This window comes from Nansenia antarctica, assembly GCF_963989245.1.
Source record: "Nansenia antarctica genome assembly, chromosome: 20".
Lineage (NCBI taxonomy): Eukaryota > Metazoa > Chordata > Actinopteri > Argentiniformes > Microstomatidae > Nansenia > Nansenia antarctica.
The window spans coordinates 16,710,772-16,733,778 of record NC_137693.1 but is presented as its reverse complement, the minus strand read 5'-3'; the positions used below and the strand labels follow the sequence as shown (position 1 = coordinate 16,733,778).

The window sequence follows — 23,007 nt, the reverse complement described above, 5'->3', positions numbered from 1 at the left end:
CCGTGTCATAACAGAAGAACTGACCATGCAATTGGGCTCAGACGACACGAAGGACCGGGCACCATCTCCCACCCCTGGATCCGGCCCGACGGCTATCCAGATCCTCGCTGAACACACTCACCTCCTCCAGGCGGCCGCTACAGCGTGCCAGGCCCTGAACACTCGCATGACAACCCAGGAGGCTAACCAGGAGCACCGCGCCACCCAGATGCAGCACCTCATCTCTACGACCCAAGCGCTTACAGCGCAGGTGGCCGCGCTCGCAGCCTTTGCCCCCCCCCCTGCTCTCCCTGACCCTGCCCAGCTACCGGCACCACCTACTGGACAGCCACGGGAGCCCCACCTAGCCAGCCCCCGCCCCTTCGACGGAGCCTTCGCCCAGTTCCGAGGCTTCATCCTCCAGTGCGAGTTGGTGTTCTCGCATCAGCCCAGCCAGTTCTGGTCGCCGGCAGCCCGGGTGGCGTTCATCACCAACCTCACCACCGGCGACGCCCTGAATTGGGTCCAGGCCACCCTCTGCGCCCGCCCTGACCTGTTCGGTGACTACGCTACCTTCCTCACGGAGTTCAAGAGGGTTTTCGACCACCCCACTGCAGGACAGGAGGTCGGGGCGCGACTGATGTCACTCCACCAGGGGAACCGGACCGCGGCGGCCTACTCTACCGAGTTTCGCACCCTGGCAGCCGGAAGCGGATGGAATGACAGGGCACTGCGATCTGCTTTCCGCCAGGGGCTGAGTGAGGCCATCAAGGACGAGCTCGTCCGGGACAGACCCGCCGCCCTGGACGAACTAGTGGCCCTAGCCATCGACGTTGACGAGCGCTCCCGGGAGCGTCGGAGAGAGAGAGGGCGCTACCAGACCAGCTCGCCACGCCCCCAGGACCCTATCGTCACAGCCAACCCCTCCTCCGCACGGGAGTCGACCTACACCCCATGCACTGGCGAGGAGCCGATGCAGCTTGGTCGAGCCCGCCTCACCACGGCGGAGAAGGAGAGGAGAAGGGCCCAGGGCCTGTGCCTCTACTGTGGAGAGAAGGGACACCTCCGTGACACCTGCCCGTCCCTATCAAAAGGGCAGGCTCACCCGAAGGGGGAATCCGGGTGAGCCGTGTCTCTCAATCCCCACCTACCACCAGCCCAGCCAGGTTCTCTGTCACCCTCTCCTGGCAGGGGCAGAACCTCACGGTCGAGGCCATTATTGACTCGGGAGCAGACGAGAACTTTATGGACGCCCAGCTGGCCCGCTCAGCTGCCGTTCCCCTCGTTGCCCTCGAGACCCCCCTCTCCGTCTCAGCCCTAGACGGACACAGCCTGGGGCCTCTCACCCACCGCTCTACACCCCTCTCCTTGACCGTCTCTGGGAACCATGTGGAGGAGATCCGGTTTTACATCCTCAAGACCCCCCAGTCCCCGCTCATCCTGGGACGACCGTGGCTCGAGCTCCACATTCCCCATGTCAGCTATGGTGAGGGACGTATCCTGAGCTGGAGTACCGCATGCTACGCCCGGTGCCTCCGTGCCGCCCATACCCCCACATCGCCTCTGCGACCGCCTCCGGCTCCCCCTGACCTCTCCTCCATCCCAGAGGTCTACCACGACCTCGGAGAGGCCTTCAGCAAGGAGCGTGCTCGCACCCTGCCGCCTCACCGGCCCTACGACTGTGCCGTCGAGCTCCGCCCTGGCAACAAACTTCCGGTCAGTCGCCTCTACAACCTTGCCCCCCCGGAGAAGGCAGCCATGGACACCTACATCTCCGACTGTCTGGCTGAGGGGCTCATCCGTCCATCACACTCCCCGGTGGCAGCGGGGTTTTTCTTCGTGAAGAAGAAGGATGGAACCCTCAGGCCATGCATTGACTACCGTGAGCTCAATGCCATCACCGTCCGGAACACCTATCCTCTCCCCCTCATGAGCTCCAACTTTGAGCCCCTCCTTGGGGCCACCATCTTCACTAAGCTGGACCTCCGGAACGCCTACCATCTGGTCCGGATTCGTGAGGGTGACGAGTGGAAGACGGCGTTCAAGACCCCCCGTGGCCACTATGAGTACCTGGTCATGCCCTTTGGTCTCACTAACGCCCCCTCCGTCTTTCAGGCCCTCATGAACGACGTCCTCAGGGACATGCTGGACATCTTTGTCGTCCTCTACCTGGATGACATCCTAGTATTCTCCAGGAACCCTGAGGAGCATGTCCAACATGTCCGCCTAGTCCTCCAGCGCCTACTGGAGAATCGCCTTTTCATTAAGGCTGAGAAGTGCTCTTTCCACACTCACTCTGTGGAATTCCTGGGGCTCATCGTGGAGGGTGGGTTGACTCGCCCTGACCCCAAGAAGACTCGGGCCGTCGTCGAGTGGGGCCAACCTACCACCCGGAAACAGCTGCAGTCATTCCTCGGCTTTGCCAACTTCTACCGGCGATTCATCCGGGACTTCAGCCGGGTAGCCGCCCCCCTCACTGCCCTCACCTCCCCCCTGCGCCAGTTCACGTGGACACCAGCAGCCAGCGCTGCCTTCAGTGACCTGAAGAGGCTCTTCACCTCGGCGCCGGTCCTAATCAACCCAGACCCCTCTAGGCCCTTCATTGTGGAAGTGGACGCCTCAGACACGGGCGTCGGTGGCGTGCTCTCCCAACGATCGGAGGACCAGACCGTGCACCCCTGCGCCTTCTACTCCCGCCGTTATACCTCCGCCGAGGCCAACTACGACATCGGGAACCGCGAGCTGCTGGCGGTGGTGGAGGCGTTCCACGAGTGGCGGCACTGGCTGGAGGGCGCAGAGCACCCCTTCACCGTCTGGTCGGACCACAAGAACCTAACCTACATCAAGTCGGCCAGGCGGTTGAACTCCCGTCAGGCACGCTGGGCCCTATTCCTCGGGCGGTTTAACTTCCACCTCACGTTCCGTCCGGGCTCCCTGAACGCCAAGGCTGACTCCCTTTCTCGGCTCCATGCCGCAGAGGAGGAACCCACCACTCCTGACACCATCGTTCCATCCTCCCGGGTCGTTGGAGTGGTCACCCTGGAGATCGAGGCGGTGGTCAGAGCTGCACAGCGCACCCAGCCAGATCCCCGACCGGGGTCCCCCGGCCGTCTCTTCGTCCCGGACGCCGTCAGGACCAAGGTGATGCAGTGGGGCCACGACCAGCCTCTCCTCCGGCTACCATCCCCAGACCAATGGGCAGGCGGAGAGAGCCAACCAGAGCCTGGAGTCGGCACTCCGCTGCATGTCCTCCCTCCATCCATCCTCCTGGAGCAAGGACCTACCCTGGGTGGAGTACTCTTTGAACGCCATGGTGAATGAAGCCACCGGCCGGTCCCCCTTCGAGTGCTCCTTGGGGTACCAGCCACCCCTGCTTTCTACCCAGGAGGGCGAAGCGTCGGTACCATCAGTCCAGGCACACCTCCTTCGCTGTCGTCGGGTCTGGACCTCCGTACGCTCGGCCTTGCTTCGGGCCACCGCCCGAACTACCCGAAGCGCCAACCGTCGTCGCACTCCAGCTCCGGTGTACCAGGTGGGCCAGAGGGTCTGGCTCTCCACGGCGGATCTCCCCCTCAATGTCCCCTCCCGGAAGTTGGCGTCGAGGTACATCGGCCCCTACGCCATCGACCGGGTCATCAACCCCGCTGCCATCCGGCTGGTCCTCCCTCACTCCCTCCGTCGGATCCACCCGGTGTTCCACGTCTCCCGGGTTAAGCCCCATGTCGCCAGCGACCTGATGCCACCAGCCCCTGCACCGCCCCCTCCTCAGTTGGTGGATGGCCACCCCCAGTGGGCGGTAAGGAGGCTCCTCAGGGCTCGTCGCTGTGGCCGGGGTTTCCAGTACCTGGTGGACTGGGAAGGATATGGCCCAGAGGAACGGAGCTGGATTCCCCGGTCCCAGATCATGTCCCCAGTCCTCCTCAGGGACTTCTATCGGGCCCACCCGGAGGCTCCGGGCCGGTCGCCAGGAGGCTCCCCCTCGGGGGGGGGTCCTGTTACGGCTGGGCCGTCACACACGCCCTCCCCCGCCCCCACAGCTCGAGCACCCGCCCCCACAACTCGAGCACAGCGTGCTCTCCGCCGCAGGTGAAGCTCGTTCCCGGTGATTGGAGGGTTATCCAGCCACAGTCAAACCAACACACCTGTCTCCACTCCCAATCAACCCTCTGGCTACATCTACCCTGGACTCCCTCCATTCATCGTCAGTTCTTCCCTAAGAATGACCTGGCAAGTATCCTCTGTGATTAGTTATGAACTTTGCTCTTGTGCCTATTCTTGTGATTCGTTGATATCTTACGTACTGGCCTACCGTGGAGACTTACCCTGCTTTCCTGTTCCTCCACAGCCCATGCCAACCACTACCGCCATCCCGCCAGGTTGAAACCCCCAGCCCGCCAGGCTGAAACCTCCGGACTCATCATCTGTGTTTCCACCCACCTGCACTGTAAATAAATACCCTACGGGGCTAACACTGTATTCTGCCTCCGGTGTCGTGTCCTTGAGCTCCCTCGCCCCCGTGTCATAACATCGAGGGCAGCTTGACAAAGTGTTCGTGCCCAGGGTGGGTCGGGTCCTTGGAGATCTTGGAGGCCCTCCTGAGACAGCGTGTTTTGTACAGCTCCTCCAGAGAGGGGAGGGGGGCGCCGGTGATCTTCTGTGCTGTTCTCACGACTCTCTGTAGCTCGTTTCTCTCCGCTGTTGTGCAGCTGTGGAACCAGTTGGAGATGCCGAAGGTGAGGATGCTCTCCACTGCGCCGTGGTAGAAGGCCACCAGTATCTCCTTCTTGTTGTGTTGTTTCCTGAGGCATCTCAGGGTGTATAGCCGCTGTTGTGGCCTCTTGATGGTGCCTTTAGTGTTGTCCTTCCAGGCCAGGTCATCCCGCATGTTGTGTCCCAGGAATCGGAGGGTTGAGACTATCTCCACGCTCTCTCCGTCGATGAGCAGGGGCAGGATCTCGGACTTTTTCCTCCTGAAGTCTACGATGAATTCCTGGGTCTTTGACTTGTTTAGCAGCAGGTTGTTAACCTTGCACAGCTTGCTCAATTGCTCTACCTCATCCCTGTACGCCGCCTCGTCCCCCCCCGAGATACATCCCACCACGGTGGTGTCGTCTGCAAACTTTACGATGTAGTTGCTGGGGTGGATGGGGGTGAAGTCGTGGGTGTAGAGGTTGTAGAGGATGGGGCTTAGCACGCAGCCCTGGGGTGACCCAGTGCTGAGGCTGAGGGCTGTGGAGGTGTGGGGGCCCACCCGCACCCTCTGGGGGCGGTCGGTCAGGAAGTCCTTGATCCACGCACATATAGAGTGTGATAGACCCAGGTCTAGTAGTTTGGTCACTAGCCTGTCTGGAAGGATGGTGTTAAAGGCGGAGCTGAAGTCCACGAAGAGCAGTCTCGCGTAGCTGTTTCCCCTCTCCAGGTGGGATAGAGTGGCGTGGAGAGTCGTCGCTATGGCGTCCTCTGTGAATGGTTTGTTTACCAGGTTTGTTTACCAGATGTAAACAAACCATTAACCTCTGCTGCTTCTCATATTGTTAAAACTGAAGTCTACAGTTTGTGAATACACAATTTAGCACAAGGGGGATGGATATCGCTCTGAGCAAGCAAGGTTGTTGAACAATGAGTTGGTGTTCAATCAATGTCAGAAGCCATTGTAGAACTCTGAATCAAATGAAGAGAGACGTAAGGGGAAACAAATCATTATGGACTCCAACTAAGTGACAATTTGTGCGTGACATAAGTTCGAGGTTCCTGGGGCATTGTGGCTAAATGTATAATATGCTAAATAAGTGTCACGTAAATCAAACAGAATTAAGCCACCAGCTTGATAAGTAATTTCAACGCATTAACAATCTTTATACTTATAATAGCAAACAATAAGTGGCTCAATTATGAGACAAAAAGCTATAGCAGGCCAGTGAAAGCTCAAATAACTGTGTTTTGTATATTGACATTAAAAATAATGACGTGGGTTTTCCCACAGTGACTAAGACCCTGAAGGGGAGAGTCATGATGATGACCTGGTTGTGACGGTGCAAGGCTGTTACCTGAGGGGACCAATCCAGACAGGTGACAACACGGTGTTTGGACCAGCGCTCGTCCATAAACTGCCTGTTCAGAAACAGCTTGGCCCCTGCCTGGATCTCACTAGAAAATAATATAATATAATAAAAAAAAGAAAATACAAAAAGAAGAAAGGTCAAAATACAACAGAAACTGTAGCTGTCTTGTAAAATAAAGTAAAAGTGTGATGTTAGCCGTTTACCCTTCTTCCAGGTCGCGGTCGCTGTCCAGGTCGCGGCCGCTGTAGTCAAAGAATATGTCCACATGTTCAGACAGCGCTCGCTCCACCATACGAGTGCTATGGTCGAAGAAGGTCATAAAGTCCTCAGAGTGCAGGATCTGCAGCTTCTCCTCCTCTGTCAGCTCATGTGGGGGTGCTACAGACAGACATAAATGACTATAAATGACTACCTCATAGGTGTGTGTGTGTTGTACAATTCCAATCAATTTCAAACACAACGACATGCAATCATTTTCATTTTAAGAAGTTGATTCCATAAGTATCAGAATGTCTTATTCATGAAATTCAATGGTTGTTGAATTTTTAAATAAATACATGAAATTCCATCAATACTGTTTCACATACAATGCCTTTGATAGTTGTCACCTGTTGCAGTTGAATTCTAGCATTGTTAGTGAGAGACCCAGTGTAGGAGTATATCAAGGAACTCTAGCCTACCTTCCTCCTCCTCCTTCTTCTGGACTGGTTTCTCAGTTTGGGTCTCAACCTCTGGTTCTGCTGGAGCCGTTTCCTCCTCCTCCTCCTCCTCTGTTGAAACAAGATAGTCAGTTCAAGCCTGGCAAAGCTTTGCACCTCATTGTTTAGTAATTAAAAATCAAATCCTATAGGAGTGCTATAAAAAATAAATCTATGAATACCATTACCATAGATGCATATAAATAGTGAACATTACAACTAAACATCCAAGTTACATTTTACATTTTTGGCATTTAGCAGACGCCTTATTCCAAAGCGACTTACAATCAATACATTTGAATACCAAGCATGTGAATCAGCAATCCACCATTCGTTGCAGGAAGAGTAATCTAGCTCGGGCCCGGGGCCACTGATAGAAGGAAAAACCTTCTCCCTACCTTATCGCCTTCTACTAAAACTTTTTTTTTTTTTTTACTGGAGAAACTGAGAAACAGTACAAGGGGGGCAATAGAAGTTCTTAGGGACACAGTAGAGGGGAAAGCGGGTGTCTTTAGGAGACGTAGTGGTGAGGGTCAGAAGATGTCTCAGGAGGAGCAGTTAAGATGTAACCTGAAGAGATGGGTCTTCAGTCTACGACGGAAGATGGGTAGTCCAAGTCTGTGTGAACATGGTTTTTATTCCTATTGGGTACTACAACGGCAACAAAGTAATTATTTATCTTTCAAAAAAGCATCCTGAATTGCCAGCAGGCTAGCATGGGTATGGGAATGGAATGGTTCTGTTTCTCACAATTTAGCCAACACATTGTCACCTCGCTGAAAGGACCTGTGCCTTCTAAAGCGCTGAGGGTTGTCATTTGTGTGGAAGGGGGGGAGGACGCAGCAGGGGGCCTTGTCGTAGGGTCCCCCTCCCCCCTCCTCTTCCCCCCTAACTCTGATAATGAGACCTAGCCATTCAACAGGGAGTGCACTTGTCAGTGCAGCCATCTCCTCTTGCTTCCCAGTAACAAGTTGCCCCCTTCCAGGCCAGGGGGCAGCGGGGCAGAGGGCGTGGAGCAGCTGCCCGAGGCCGCTCCCATTGGTCCAGCCAGCTGACGGGACGGTGCTGAAGCAGATGGCTCTACTGCTGGGATTGTCTTGTTCTACTCAAAGGTGGCATGAGGATGGCACAGAGGTTTTCCGCCTGGCCGCCCCTAGACAAGCCTCTCCCTGAACGACAAGCCTGTGCAATTACCGTCCCAGCAGGGGGTCCTACAACTGCTATTCAACGCCAGAGAATGTACAACAAAATACAGCTTGTAGGCCCAACCAGCTGGCGAACCACACACTGGCTCAAACTCACACGAGGCGAATCCGCTTTCTCAAACAAACATCTCACATCCTCCTTTACCCCTTCAAATGTATGAATGGATAGTGTAAACAAACATATTTCATGTGTATGAGGAAATATTTGTGTGTTACTTCCGAGCCCTATATCATATTGTATAGGTTCCCTATCTAGGATGACAGCGATTCACACTTCCATCCCCCCGTCCACTGAGATTATCTAAATGATAATGTCATCTGTCACTTTGTCTGCGCCGAATGATTTTTTTCCCCTTTCCCGCGTTTAGTGTTGTGGAGGGTGGCGTTTGGGGGTGGGGGGGTGGGCGGGGTGTCCTGGGTGTTCTGATGTTCTGATGAGTTTACAGAACTGGGTTGATGACACAAGCCATTTCAATGTTCGAGCGTACTCTGGAAACCAAAAGGAGAAGGTTAAAATCTTTCCTTTCAAGGGCCTCAATCAGGCTTAACCCTCCGGTTGTGTTCCCGGTCAAATCTGACCGAGAGCAACTTTCATCAATCATAAATATTGTGTTTTACATTTGATTGCCTCAAGGCCTTATGATATCTTCCACACTAGGCATTTGAACATATAAAATTGCTGACTAACCACTGGCATTGAATTTTGAGGTTTTAGTCAACTTTGTAACATCGGTGGTGTTCCCGGTCAAAAATGACCGCCATAGGAAATTAATGGATAACACAAGTTGTAACAAGCTACAACATTCCAGGATGTATCAGACCTGTTCAAATACCTCATATATAAAGTTTGACACATTTCAAACTAAACAATTAGGTGTTTGTTATGGGAACCCTTCTCTTTCCCGTGCTTATTTGCCCATCCGAACCAGACCTTCCAGACTAAACATTGTTTAGAGCAAGCAGAGCGAGAGTGGAAAACATCATAAGGATGACACCAGGACCAACGCGGTTTGCTACATCTTGTGTGGATGACATCAAGTCCAGCTTCCAACTGTTTTTACCAGAGTCCATTGAGGAAATTGTACTGGACATGACAAACCTGGAGGGGAGGCGTGTGTTTGGGGACACATGGAGAGCACTGGACCAGGTAGACCTTCAAGCCTACATAGGTCTGTTGATTCTAGCAGGAGTATATCGGTCAAACAATGAGGCTACAAAGAGTCTGTGGGATGCGGAGTGCGGGAGGCCTATATTCCGGTCCACTATGTCATTACAGCAGTTTCATGTCCTGTCGAGAGTTATCCGATTTGATAACAGAGATACAAGACCTGCCCGCTGGCGAAATTACAAACTCGCTGCCATCAGGAACGTTTGGGACAGGTGGGTGGAGCGCCTACCACTGATGTACAATCCAGGCCCTGAGGTGACAGTTGACGAGCGCCTGGTCCGTTTCAGAGGTCGCTGTCCCTTCAAGCAGTACATCCCAAGCAAACCAGGCAAGTATGGAATCAAGATCTGGGCAGCATGTGATGCCAGGAGCAGCTATGCCTGGAATATGCAGGTCTACACGGGAAAACCTGTTGATGGAAGGCCAGAAAAAAAACAGAGCATGCGTGTTGTGCTGGACATGACAGCCGGTCTCAAGGGGCATAATATCACTTGTGATAACTTTTTCACCTCATATGCGCTTGTAAGGAGCTGTTGAAACGCAAGCTCACCATGGTGGGGACAGTGAGGAAGAACAAGCCTGAACTTCCCCCTGCGCTGGTGTCAACCAGAGGGAGAGAGATACTCTCATCAAAATTTGCTTTCACTGCCACACACTGTCTTGTGTCCTATGTTCCCAAGAAGAATAAAAATGTCATCCTGATGAGCACGGTACACAAAGACGCTGCTGTCAGCACCACAGAGGACAGGAAGCCCCAGATCATCCTGGACTACAACAGCAACAAAGGAGGTGTGGACTGCCTTGATAAGGTAATGTATATTTTCATCTATCATGCATTTTATTTTACTTTTATTCGTGTGAAACAATGCATTTTTGTGTACGACAGATTCAATATTATTTCCAACCTCTTATTTATGTTTTCTTTCATTGCAGCTTACTGGCATGTACACCTGCCAGCGAATGACAGCCTGTTGGCCAGTGGCAGTGTTCCACAACATCCTGGATGTGTCTGCGTGTAACGCATATGTGGTATGGATGGCGATCGACCCAGTGTGGAATCGGGGGAAGAGTTTCAAGAGGAGACTCTTCCTGGCAGAGCTCGGGAAAGCATTAGTTACTCCTCTAACTCAAAGGCGCCAGCACCTTCCCCGCACACCAGCCTCTGCCAGTCTGGTTAGGAGTCAGCAAGCCCCAGCCGCTGCCCCCCAGCAAGGACAGGGGCGGAAAAGGCAAAGATGCAAGCTCTGTGCCCCTAGAGACAATAAAACAAGCCTTACATGCTACAAATGTGATGCCTACGTTTGCAAGGCACACTCTGATCTGATTGCAAAATGCCACTCCTGTGGGTGAACACACACACACAGGCAGAGAGACCTTGACCCTGACCACCGTTCTTGTGGTGTACCTCCTCTCTCAACCCAATCATCAAAATAGAATTATATGCACATGCAACACTACAGTAACAGCTATGATTGGGCAATGGTATAGTATATGTCCTGGCTTTCTTGCTTCTGAAAGCAAACACACACACACACACACACACACACACACACACACACACACACACACACACACACACGACTATTCATTCTGATGTTCTGTGAATTTGTTTTACAATAAATGTTCATTTTGGAATACATTTTCAGTGTCTATTCTTTCTATATTGCAGTTATTCAGGTTAACCAATAGTCTACATTGTTTATGTCTCATCAAATCTTGCACAGTATATGTTGAGATGTTGAAGAACTGATCCAATGTGTTGTTTGGCAGAGATAGAGTTTCAGGGTGTAACTGGCCTTCTTATTTGAAATTCTCAAAAACGGAAATGAAATATTCAATTTCTACTGTGTATTTAGTCACATTACAGTAATTTGGTCATATCTATGTTCATTTTTTTAACATCTCACAGGTCTCAGCTTTCACCAGGTACCACATTTAGCAAATTTGACCATGTCGTTTTTAAGATATGAAGCAGTTAATCAGACCGGTCTAATTAGACCGGGAACACCAAGGATGGGGGGGCAAACATGAACACAACCGGAGGGTTGAAACAGTAATCACTGTCTTTCAGCTGGGCCTGGCGGCGCTCGTCAGCCCTTTCCCCGGCGAGGCAGCCAGAGCAATCAACTTGCCAGGCATTAGCAGCGGAAAGACAATCTGAAAATAAAGGGTATAATGCACCTGCCAGCCAAAATGGCCATTTGGAGAAAAGCTAGTGATCCTGCTGACCCCGCTGGGGGGGGGAGCACACAGACGAGGGGGAAAGAAACATTTAACAGAATTCACCCGGATCAGCCACGTCCTGCACACTGACACCTCCCCTCAAAGCAGGCCCAATTATGGCTTTTGTACCACTTAAGAAATAAAAGCTTTTTGGGGAGGAGCAGGGGGAGGGGGGAATGTAATCACAGGTCTTTGTCAATGGACAATATATTAATGCAAACGCTACGTGGGTCCAGTGTTGTTCAAGTACAAAACGAATGACCTTTACTCCCCGCTGCAGGTGTGTTGGTCGGGTCGGGTCCAGACTTCCACATTTTAAGTTTACGAAGGCTTCTACAATCTACACAAACCTTCCATTGCTGTATAGATGACTGTGGAGTACAGATGAGGGTGGAGACAACGTCTGTAGAGAGAGCCCACTTAATACTAACGAACACAGCTTCATTCAATTCAGCGTTGTCAGTCTTAAGTAAATGAAGTAGACTAGCATCATGTCCCTTCTAATACTTAAAACACATTTATGCTATTAGTTTAACAACAATTAAATGATATGGCATCAAAATCATGACATAATGGTCCAAATCAGGCAGGCGATTTCAGAAGTCAGACTACAGCAACTCTGACAAGCAGGTTGAGGTCTCAGTCAGCTGTGAAATATCTCTGTCTCTCTCTCTCTCTACAAGAGGGTTGGAACACTAAATGACAATTCTGTGAATGTGATGGAAAGGGTTTCTGCCTATGTTTTTTGTTTATGTTTTATCCCCTCAGCCTGATGCAATCGTGAAGGAAAACGTGGAGAGTTGGTAAGATATCCAAGACGGAATTAATATTTGTCATTGATCACTTTCACATTAAATCTTGACCTTGAATAAACTCAATGTAATTACACGAGTAGCATGTTGAAATTGTGGTTAGTGGTATGGTATATTGAAAAAAATAATTCAACAATGGACAGTTAGCAGAAGTAGCTTACTAATCGTCAAGTGTGAGTACATGAAAGGTGACTATGTTCAAAGAGCGCCACTTCAAACAAGAGGCTATTGAGGTCCTTTCGTGATTAAAAGTTTTGACCTTCCCCTGAATTCTGAGTGATTAAAACAATTACATTTAATTAAATTTCTAATTTACTCAAACTTCACACTCCTGTATACCAGGATCACCAGACAGACCACTCACTGAATTTCCCAATATCTTTCTCCATAATTACCTCTTGTTAAGCAGCACTTATTGACGTTGGCGATGGCTGCTATTGTAATCTGAACATGTGAATGTTCTAGATATACCACGGTGGATTTCTGCATATTAGGTCAAATTCACTGAAGAGTGACCATTGCCCCCAGACTCCCCCAAATACTGGATCAATAGTCAGCATCTTCTTATCTCTCTCTTTTTTTTGGGGGGGGGGGGCTATGGGGCACTGCTCCCTCTTTCTGTCTGTAGCATGGCATGGCAGCGCCTCCCTCTCCTGCCACCGCCTGCTGACCTTGAGAGTGCCGCGCCGTCGCCTCCTCTTGACAAGATGATGAATCGCTCAATCAGTGCACGCGCCCGACGCCACCCCCAACATCAAATATGCACAGAGCGGTGCGAGCAGGCATGGGGACGCTGTCTCACCAAGTGCCAGGAGTGATGGCGTGAAAACGCACAATGTCACTGAGTGTGTTTTGTTATTTGCCTATTCGCTGAAGGGAGAAGACAGGGAAGCGAGAGAGTTGATGAAATGATTACATAGTGGCAGAGAGCGAAGGGGGTCTAGTGTTGAACAGCTGGCAGGAACTATCCTTGTTTAACACACTTTTACAATGCCCCAGAGAGTCCATGCACCGCCCCAGAACAGAACAGAGACTGCTGCTCTTCATCCTTCACTGGCTCTGCTTATGGTTTTCCACAGAATCACACAATTTGTTCGCAGCAAGACTGCAGGCCAATTCACATTCCTCAATGAAAAAATCACCACAAGTCATCTGGCTAGTTTCCACTGGAGAGATTGATCTGACAGGAGACTGGGTTCTAGGCAGGCTTAAGTGTGAAGAGGAAGTTAGAAGACTTGGTTCTCTAGCACAAAGACAACCAGCTCAACTAGGGAACGGAGCTTTGTTCCTAACCCCAGCCCTCGCTGAGTAAACTCACTCACATAGTTATTGTGTTATTATAGTTATTAAGTTTGATTGATTGATAAATCAATACTGGATTGGAAATACAGGCCTAATGGACAAATTAACAAAAACATTAATAAAATAGCAGTGTCTCTAAAGCAGTAACTTGCTCTGATTATGATTTCTAATAATGAAGATTAAATAACTGAGATGGGGTTAATTCCTGGAGACCCTCAACTGCATCTTGAAAACTAAAGACACTGTATTCAAAGAGGAGATCACATCATCACACATAATCGTGGCATATGTGGTCAACATGTGGATGTTAGGGTTAAATATATATATTTTTAAAGATATGCATCGGCGACCACATGAAAGCTGTGTAGCAATTACATACATTGCATACATTGACATGTCTCAGATGCACTAGCCGGGCATGCACACAGCACATCATATCTCCCCCAATTTACTGTTTCTTTTCCCTATTGGCCCTACTGGTCAAAGGATGGGGGTGAGTGGAGAGTGTGTGTGTGTGGGGAGGTTAAAAGGAGTGGGTCTACGTGTGTGAATTTAATCTTTCCTTTGCCGTCTTGTGTTTCCCGGGCCCCTGCAATTTTCCATAGCTTTCATCTCTACTCTGTAAGGCCAGATCATTTCACTTCCTGCTCCCACTTGTATGATCATACAAGCCAGCCAGGCGCAACACACACACACACACACACACACACACACACACACACACACACACACACACACAACCAACTGCACTGTTCTCAGTAAACAGTCAACAGTAAAGTCTTGTTCAGAACTTATTGCATAGTATCTAATAATTAAAGTGTATTAAACTCATGGTCAGAATTCACACCTTCCTTCTGCTGGGTCACAATAGGTGTCTGTGTCTCCTTGGTGTAGGACACGGTCTCCTTGGGTGGGAAGCCCGCATGGGTGATCTTAGCCATACCCAGCTTTACAGGTCCTCGCCTAAAAGCACAGCACAACTTCAAATACAACGCATGGCCATGGACACCAGACTGCATGACATGGGTATGAGACACAGCACAAGTAAGTTATCACATCCCAGACATTTCATTTGTACTTCATCACATCATTGCTTTTGAAACAAATGCGGACATCTTCAAATGATCACTTACTCATGGAGCAGAAAGGGTGGGCTAATGTTCAGTTAGCATTGTGAATGAAAGATGCCTCATATGCATGCAGCACAACTTGATTGTTAAAACATTTTTAATCTGAATTGAAATGATGATTTGGAGATGGTCAAGAGGAGCAACAATGCTGGAGGTTGAAAGAGGGGTGAAATGAACGAAGGAGGAGAAGAAGATAGTGTCCAATAATACCCCAGCTCAGAGTCAGAGTGAAGCTGAAGAGTGGACGGGTCAGAGTCCCAGTGCAGAGTCCTGGGTAGTGTCACAGAAACAAGGCGGCATTAGTGAGAGAAAGCAGGCATAAACCAAGAGGAAACAAGTTAGAACTTACACACTCAACATGCCCATTGAAACATACAGGTCACAAATCAAACTTTTGTTAAATTCTTTTAATAATTTTCCACTTCAGGGAACAAAAGAAAAGAAAAACTAATTCCAACGAACTTTGCCTTGATATGTTGATACGAGGGGGGGGGGGGGGGGCAGTTACCAAGACAACCCTCTATTACACACCAAAAATGTATAATGTAGTGAATATAAGGCAGAGGGATCAAGGACAGTATTGGTTTAAAATGCATGGCCACACAGGGCCTGTGAGTGGGATGCCACCGGGTCTAATGAGCAGCCTGAGGGGCTGCATGGCCACACAGGGCCTGTGAGTGGGATGACACCGGGTCTAATGAGCAGCCTGAGGGGCTGATATAGCCTGAACTGTGTCACACCAGGCACCCTGGATCTCACATGAAGGGGGGAGGGGGAGGGGGAGGGAGAGGGAGAGACGAGCGAGAGGGAGAGAAGAGCAAGAGAGAGAGAGAGAGAGAGAGAGAGAGAGAGAGAGAGAGAGAGAGAGAACAGCAATAGAGGCAAAGGGAGAGGGAGAAAGAGGGAGAGGGAGAGAGGAATTAGCTCCTTTGAATTTAATTGAATTAAGAGAGAGAGAGAGAGAGAGAGAGAGAGAGAGAGAGAGAGAGAGAGAGAAATAGAGGTAGAGAGCAGGAGGCAGAAAAAGAGAGCGAGCGAGAGCCCTAAGGGGGAAAACATGACCTCCATGTGTGTAGGAAATGGCCATGCTGGTGAGGGAGATGAGTCAACACGTAGGGCCCAGGGCTGGAGGAAGAGCTCCCTGGCCCTGATGGGACACTGGGGGAGCTAGAGTTTCAGCACAGGGACAGGGCTCTAATTAGGGGTTAAGAAGTCCCTCAGGCATCGCGGGAGCCTGGTGTTTTATTGTTCATTTAGGACTCTTCTAATTCAACAGCACAAAAACAAAATAAACATGCACACCCTTAGCATAAGCTAGTCATCATTCTCTTTAAGTATATAAAACTGTACCACGCTTGAGATGGTATACTGTTGATATACAGTAGATACTTTGTAAATGCATAGTCTGTGATGAACGATACTAGACAGAGTAATGTGTAACTTATTGCCCAATATATAAATTGCTAGGTTTTAGACTTGACTCTTAGAAAATCCACAAAGCTAGAGGGAAAAAACTGTGAGGATTGTGTTGTCAAAAGTGTGCATGTGTGAGGGTGTGGGTTTAGCGTGCCAGTAAAACTTAGAATACTGGTCTGTCTGGTGTTTTTAATCTCATTTTAAGGCACAAGCCTGTCCCATCTCAATATCTTGTAATACAAAAAATATATAAATATTATAGAGCAGATACATGCTGAAACCTGTAAAAACCAAAACCTTGAGATGACACAAATATTTGTCTTTGTTGGGTTGGCAGCATTTATTCCTGCATTTAAAAGCCTGAGCGTTGCTACCTAAATTACAGCAGGGCTGCACTGAGCTTACAAAGGATGAAAGCTCCGCCTGAGAGAAAGGAAAGCATTTTGTCATTAAAACGTTATTCTGAGGGGTGTTTGTACCTGGGTCCCACGGCGCCATCGTCTGAGTCTTGGCTCCCTGCCTCGCTTGGCGTGCCCACCGATTTGGAGGTTGGAGACATGGGAGGAGAAACTAGATAGTGAAATAGACAGGTATCCTCTGTTACTATGCGCAGAGGCTGGACTGGTCACAATGGCGCAAAAGGTATGTCAGTGTTGCGGTGGCAGCAGCGGTAAAAAAAAAAGAGGATGCATGCAAAAAAGCACGAAAAATTGAGGGGATATGAGCAGCAAAAAAGAGAAAAGAAAAAGAAAAATGGTTATTGTTCATGTCATATGTAGTAGAAAAGAAAAGAAAATCTGAGGTATATGCACAGCCCAAATGGATGCAAGAATAAATAAAACAAGTATTTTAATTGTAATATTGTATATACAGAATAATATATATATATATATATATAAATAAATAAAATCATAAACAGTTTTAACACTGATATGACAAATCTTAGAAATATGCAATCACAAATCAACATATCAAAATCAAATAGATGGTGAGACAATAAGGATATAAAAGGTAAATAGAAAATAGAAGTGTGAAGGAAAAATAAAGGATTTGACACATTCAACAGTGGAACCAAAGAAGAAACACTTGTATCCAGAATGTCACAATTATTCAAAAAAAAATAAACTTTAACTAATGCACCAAATCTTACTAAAACAATTTGATTGAAAAGTTATTCTTCCAAATCTACTTGATGAAATGAAATTTACTTTACAACTGAATCATTTATAATGTCAGTTCCCTACACCACTTTGATACAAAGTGTCTTGTTTGTAGGCTGTCAGGCCATAATGGGTCTATCATGGACCACTTCTGCCCCCTACAGTTAGCTTGTTCTCTAATGTGAATCCATTGAAATCTAATTTATTAGGGTTCTTCTCTGGGTTACAAACATTTGCTTAGTACTCAGATCGCCTGGCTCTGGACAGGATCATATGGTCCAAACTATGCTAGAGAGGTTTACTTGTGTAGGCCTGTAACGCTAAAGTGCTCAACGAAATGATGCAACAGCACTAGTAGAGCTGTTCTTACCGACAGGGACCTCTGAGATGACGCCCAGGCTCTGCAGAAGGGCATCTACCTCACGCCTCTCCTTCTCCAGGTCTGAGTCATCCGGTGGGGCAGCATCTCTCTTCTGTTCAGCCTCGGAGACATTCAGGACAGAAACATGTGTTAGCTCTCAGGTTATGGCTCCACAAGAGGATTTAGGGTGCAGATAACCTCCATTGTTTTCCGTCATCCCTATTTCCCCTCTTAATATTCAGATACTTTGTGCACTCATAAACACAAAGCGTTTCACAAGACTATAGTGTGCAGTGTTTCCCCTAGGTTTGCTGCCTTGGGGGGGTGGCATGGACCCCAGGGGGTAAGACCCTGCGACATACCAGCGTCATGTCCAGGGGGTGTACTAACTTGTACATTAAGCCGCCTCACGCTACGGAAACAGGAGATAGGCTCCTTCCCTATGGGCCATTAGGCTCCAGAACCATCGGTTCTCAAGGCTACTTACTTATGTGGTCTTGACTACCTGTCCACTTTCTCACCTGGTTCTTGCTCTCTCTCTCTGGTGTGCTGACTCCATCCTGCTCTCTCTCCTTCTCTCCCTCTCTATCCTCCTCTCTCCCTATTTTGCTGTCAACCAAAAGGCAAACATAACAGCCAGAGTATTTATAATCTAATAAGAGGTATAAATTGATCCATATCAATTTATAACATAATTATAATTGAATGGTAGGAGGATTGCTGTGGGCAATGCAGTCAGATAATGTCATTTTGACATTACTCTCTCACCTGGAAAAATAAACATGTCCAACTATAGCCTACTATAAAAAACAGACATTTCAAATGCTTCAATCCACTGTCCATGTACTGTAAATATGCCATTATGGTATTACCATGAAGCCCAACTCTAGCAGAATAAGAAAGATTGTATATCTACTTTAAGTAAAATAATAAAGTCAAGTGCATCCAGTTAGCTCTTTAGCTGGCAAGTGTGCAAGGAGACTAGCTCATCTCATCACCTCTGAGCTAGCTAGCTTGCTAGTTCTTTGACACTATTTACAATGGAATTATAGTCATTGTCAAGTGTCAGTCAGACACTTTCTAGTCACAATAATAACGACCAATTTTAACCAACTTTCTCTGTCAGAAAACTCAGTAATTATATTTGCTAACGTTTCAACTTGCTTACTTTCTATCTGAAGACATCTCAACGGCAGAAACTCTCTCGCGTCGCGCGCACAATGTTGTATTATTCTCCAGCGCGTGGATGGTAGGGGAAGGCAGGGCAATGCCGCTACCTGATTGGTTGGCGAAGCGCTCGTGAAGAGCCCCCTCATTGGCTGGCGAGTCTACCATCTAATTAGCCAGACTCCTTGCTATAAGCTAGCGATATTGGGCTAACGTAAACGCTAGCTAGCTTCAAGTTATAGTTACTTAGACTAATGTTATAAATAAACGTGTGCACTCATCAGGTACACTCATTATGCACGTTTTATTGTAATATGCATTTCAGCAGCCTATTTATCTTTCAGAGAAGTTAGAAGTCATAAGGAAACATGTTTATGGGCAACACAGTGCAAATACAGTACTAGCCTGACCTTGGTCATGTGAACCAGCTTCATAAAATAAACCAGAAGCACTCATTCTGCAGTCTGCACGTTTTATTCTGATATTAACCAGCTTGTTAACATTCAATTTGTCACATTGTATACCCACAAACCATATTACTGCATAAGCAACCACACAGGGGAAATACAGTATCAAAGGAGCAGTAATGTCACAACAATACATTTCAGAACTTTAGGAGTTGTTTAAACTTGAACTCTCTTAGATTATATTCAAGCCGATCTTCAGCTACTGGCAAACAAGACCTAGGTTCTAGACCCAGCACGACACGTGGACCCCAATTGAAATAAGCCAGTGGCTTTCTTGGGTTTTTATCCTGTTAGTTGACCTTGTATGTAATATGTACTTTCATGTACCTACTCCTGCAAATCTTCTAATAAAGTTTTCAATCAATCAATCAAAACGGTCTATGAAATACCGAAATCTCGCGCAATAACATCGGATGAAGGACCATATAAGGAGATGAACTAAGTGACCATCGGAGGTAAATCACGTGACCTGTCAACACAGCCAATCACAGAGGCCAGGTGGGCTACCTGTGTAATGCGCATTAAACTGTGTATTAATGGATGGTATACGGTTTCCATATTCACCTATATTTATGAAACTATGAAGTAGTCTAGTTGTGTTAATGTATTGTAATAGTATAATAGGGCTTCATTATTTGAAATTGGCGGCTCAACAATGTAATTTTGAATCCCGGTTAACCGGAAGCCTGTTGGCTTCAATGTCTAGTTATTGTGCTGTTGGCTTTGAGTGTTCCTGCGTCAATCCTGTTGAGATGCAGGTGAATGTTGGCTATGTCATATATATATGACATAGGTATAATATGCTGTAATATGCTGTTGGCATTATGTTTATGTGCGCGGTCAAATGTTGCGTGTGTGTGCGCTGGGGAGGAGGGTGGGGGGCTTTCTACACGTCCAGGGGCCAATTTTTTAATAATAATCCGTCTATGCAAAGCATGTGACTTTTCCAGAATTGTGTGACATAAAGGGACGTAGACCCGATCTAGTAGTCCTCTCCCCGATGTCATCGTGGTGGACAAGCGGCTCTCTCACGTGGAAAATAACTGGTCACAACTTCTTAACGGGTCAACGACGTCACAATCAGCGTCAGTGACGTCATTCTGCATCGAATGTGGGCTTCAGATTAAAACCCAGAGATATTAATACAGCAGACACGGTGAGACAGGGGAGACATTCACATGAATTTGTCACTCCGCTGTTTCTCCCAAGAGATTGAAAATGGAGAGATTGAAAATGGAGCCTGTCACTAGGGCTGAAATGTGCGGAATGTTTCTGGAAAATCAAAATCGCCATTACCCTGTACGTATTTTAATATAGCCTTTAAATGACTAATGCTAATTAAATTATGATTATATTAATGATTAAAGCACTTTGAGCTGCAACGTTTGCAGGAAAAGTGCTATACGAATACAAGTTATTATTAGTAGTATAATTTGTAGTATTATTATTATTATTATTATTATTATTATTATTATTATTATTACTATTACTATTATCATGTCATGTTTCTGTCATTCTGTGGTTACTCAACTAACTTATATTTGGAGTATGTAATTGGGTTCTGTATGTATGTCAAATGTATGGAAAGGACAAGCTACAGAAAATGAAATTAAATGTTTATTTCGTTAACTATGCATACAATACAGTATCTCCTCACATTACATTGAGTGCTCTATTTTTAGCTTAATCTTGGTCCACGACGGGATTGTGAGAGGCGGCCCAACACAACAAGACGGTCTCAGAGACGGCTGGTAAATACATTTTGGAAATTCAACAATTCTAATAGTAGATGCAGTGACCAGCAATTCTGAAGCAGCTATTTTCTATGTCTTCACAGACTCCCATTCAGGACATTACATTCACAGAATCATTGTTCATGACCTCTGGGGACGGGGTCAGCACCACAGCCAACACAGAGACTCCTGCCAAGGTCAGACCCTGCCACTGACAGACCCTACTAAGAGGGTTCATCTGGTTTCCCCCTTCTAGTCTCCTCGCCTTAACCTGCACTGAAAACACACAGGACAACAAGATAACAACTAATATGTTGGCTTGTGCTTTCACATCATAGGGCATCTAGGGGACAAGGAGAGGAAGCCATAACAGACTATTGAGATGCATTATTTCAGTTCACTGTTAAACTGTAACTTTTTGACAGTAATGTCTCTCCCCTTCTTTAGGTTGAAGATGAGAAAGGGAGGCAGCTAGATGAGACCTACGCCTTGTCCTCTGGTGCTGAATCTGAATTGCAGGTGAGCAGATTTGTTTCCATCCCTTCATACCTTTGTGCAATGTCCTATTTGATGTCTGACTATGGAGAAGGCATGCATGGTGACCGCAACTGGACCTCTCTTGTATGTAATTGGGTTCTGTATGTATGTCAAATGTATGCAAAGGACAAGCTACAGAAAATGAAATTAAATGTTTATTTCGTTAACTGTGCATACAATACAGTATCTCCTCACATTACATTGAGTGCTCTATTTTTAGCTTCATACTGGTCCACGACGGGATTGTGAGAGGCGGCCCAACACAACAAGACGGTCTCAGAGACGACTGGTAAATACATTTTGGAAATTCAACAATTCTAATAGTAGATGCAGTGACCAGCAATTCTGAAGCAGCTATTTTCTATGTCTTCACAGACTCCCATTCAGGACATTACATTCACAGAATCATTGTTCATGACCTCTGGGGACGGGGTCAGCACCACAGCCAACACAGAGACTCCTGCCAAGGTCAGACCCTGCCACTGACAGACCCTACTAAGAGGGTTCATCTCATTCTACCAAAGTGGTTTCCCCCTTCTAGTCTCCTCGCCTTAACCTGCACTGAAAACACACAGGACAACAAGATAACAACTAATATGTTGGCTTGTGCTTTCACATCATAGGGCATCTAGGGGACAAGGAGAGGAAGCCATAACAGACTATTGAGATGCATTATTTCAGTTCACTGTTAAACTGTAACTTTTTGAGAGTAATGTCTCTCCCCTTCTTTAGGTTGAAGATGAGAAAGGGAGGCAGCTAGATGAGACCTACTCCTTGTCCTCTGGTGCTGAATCTGAATTGCAGGTGAGCAGATTTGTTTCCATCCCATCATACCTTTGTGCAATGTCCTATTTGATGTCTGACTATGGAGAAGGCATGCATGGTGACCGCAACTGGACCTCTCTTGTATGTAATTGGGTTCTGTATGTATGTCAAATGTATGCAAAGGACAAGCTACAGAAAATGAAATTAAATGTTTATTTCATTAACTATGCATACAATACAGTATCTCCTCACATTACATTGAGTGCTCTATTTTTAGCTTCATACTGGTCCACGATGAATGAATGAATGAATGGTCTTTATTGTCATTGCTACAGTACAGGTACCAAACAACGAAATTTAGGAGGGGTGGCTCCCCTGGTGTTAGGAAAGAAAAAAAAAAAAACTTTAAAAAAAATCACAAGAAGGGAAGGAGCTGGTTTACATAAATAAAGGCTATGTACACTATCCACTATACTATACTGTACAGATAAAACGACTAGGGTTGTCATATTGCACAATAGTGTTATTGCACATTTATTTAAAGTGTCGCAGTTTGCAGGCTTGAAAAGTACATATTTGTGCCTCAGCACTACACCTGATTTTTTTTCAGTCCAGCAGCTGCCATCAATCCGTCCAGACTGTCCAGGGCCCAGAACCTAGGTCTTTGCTGTGTTCAGGGCCTGGACGGCCCTGTGGTAGAAGCTGTTCTTCAGTCTGTTTGTCCTTGCGGCCAAGGTCCTGAACCGCCTTTTCGAGGGCAGCCGGGTAAAGTGTTCGTACCCAGGGTGGGTTGGGTCCCTGGAGATCTTGGAGGCCTTCCTG

General features: G+C 47.6%; 1 protein-coding gene across 1 annotated transcript in view; it reads right to left on the bottom strand.

Annotated features, from left to right (window-relative positions):
- LOC308174387 (dynein, cytoplasmic 1, intermediate chain 2a-like) overlaps positions 1–19,102 on the bottom strand; it is a gene marked incomplete at both ends in the record, with an annotated part of 29,005 nt that extends 9,903 nt beyond the window's left edge. Inside the window, 8 exons of the mRNA XM_080549466.1 lie at positions 6,027–6,126; positions 6,245–6,419; positions 6,722–6,811; positions 14,297–14,412; positions 14,790–14,849; positions 16,475–16,616; positions 17,526–17,637; positions 19,094–19,102. Of these exons, the coding sequence (XP_080405592.1) occupies positions 6,027–6,126; positions 6,245–6,419; positions 6,722–6,811; positions 14,297–14,412; positions 14,790–14,849; positions 16,475–16,616; positions 17,526–17,637; positions 19,094–19,102 (804 nt within the window). The remainder of the gene's footprint in view (positions 1–6,026; positions 6,127–6,244; positions 6,420–6,721; positions 6,812–14,296; positions 14,413–14,789; positions 14,850–16,474; positions 16,617–17,525; positions 17,638–19,093) is intronic.
- Positions 19,103–23,007: the final 3,905 nt, after the last annotated feature.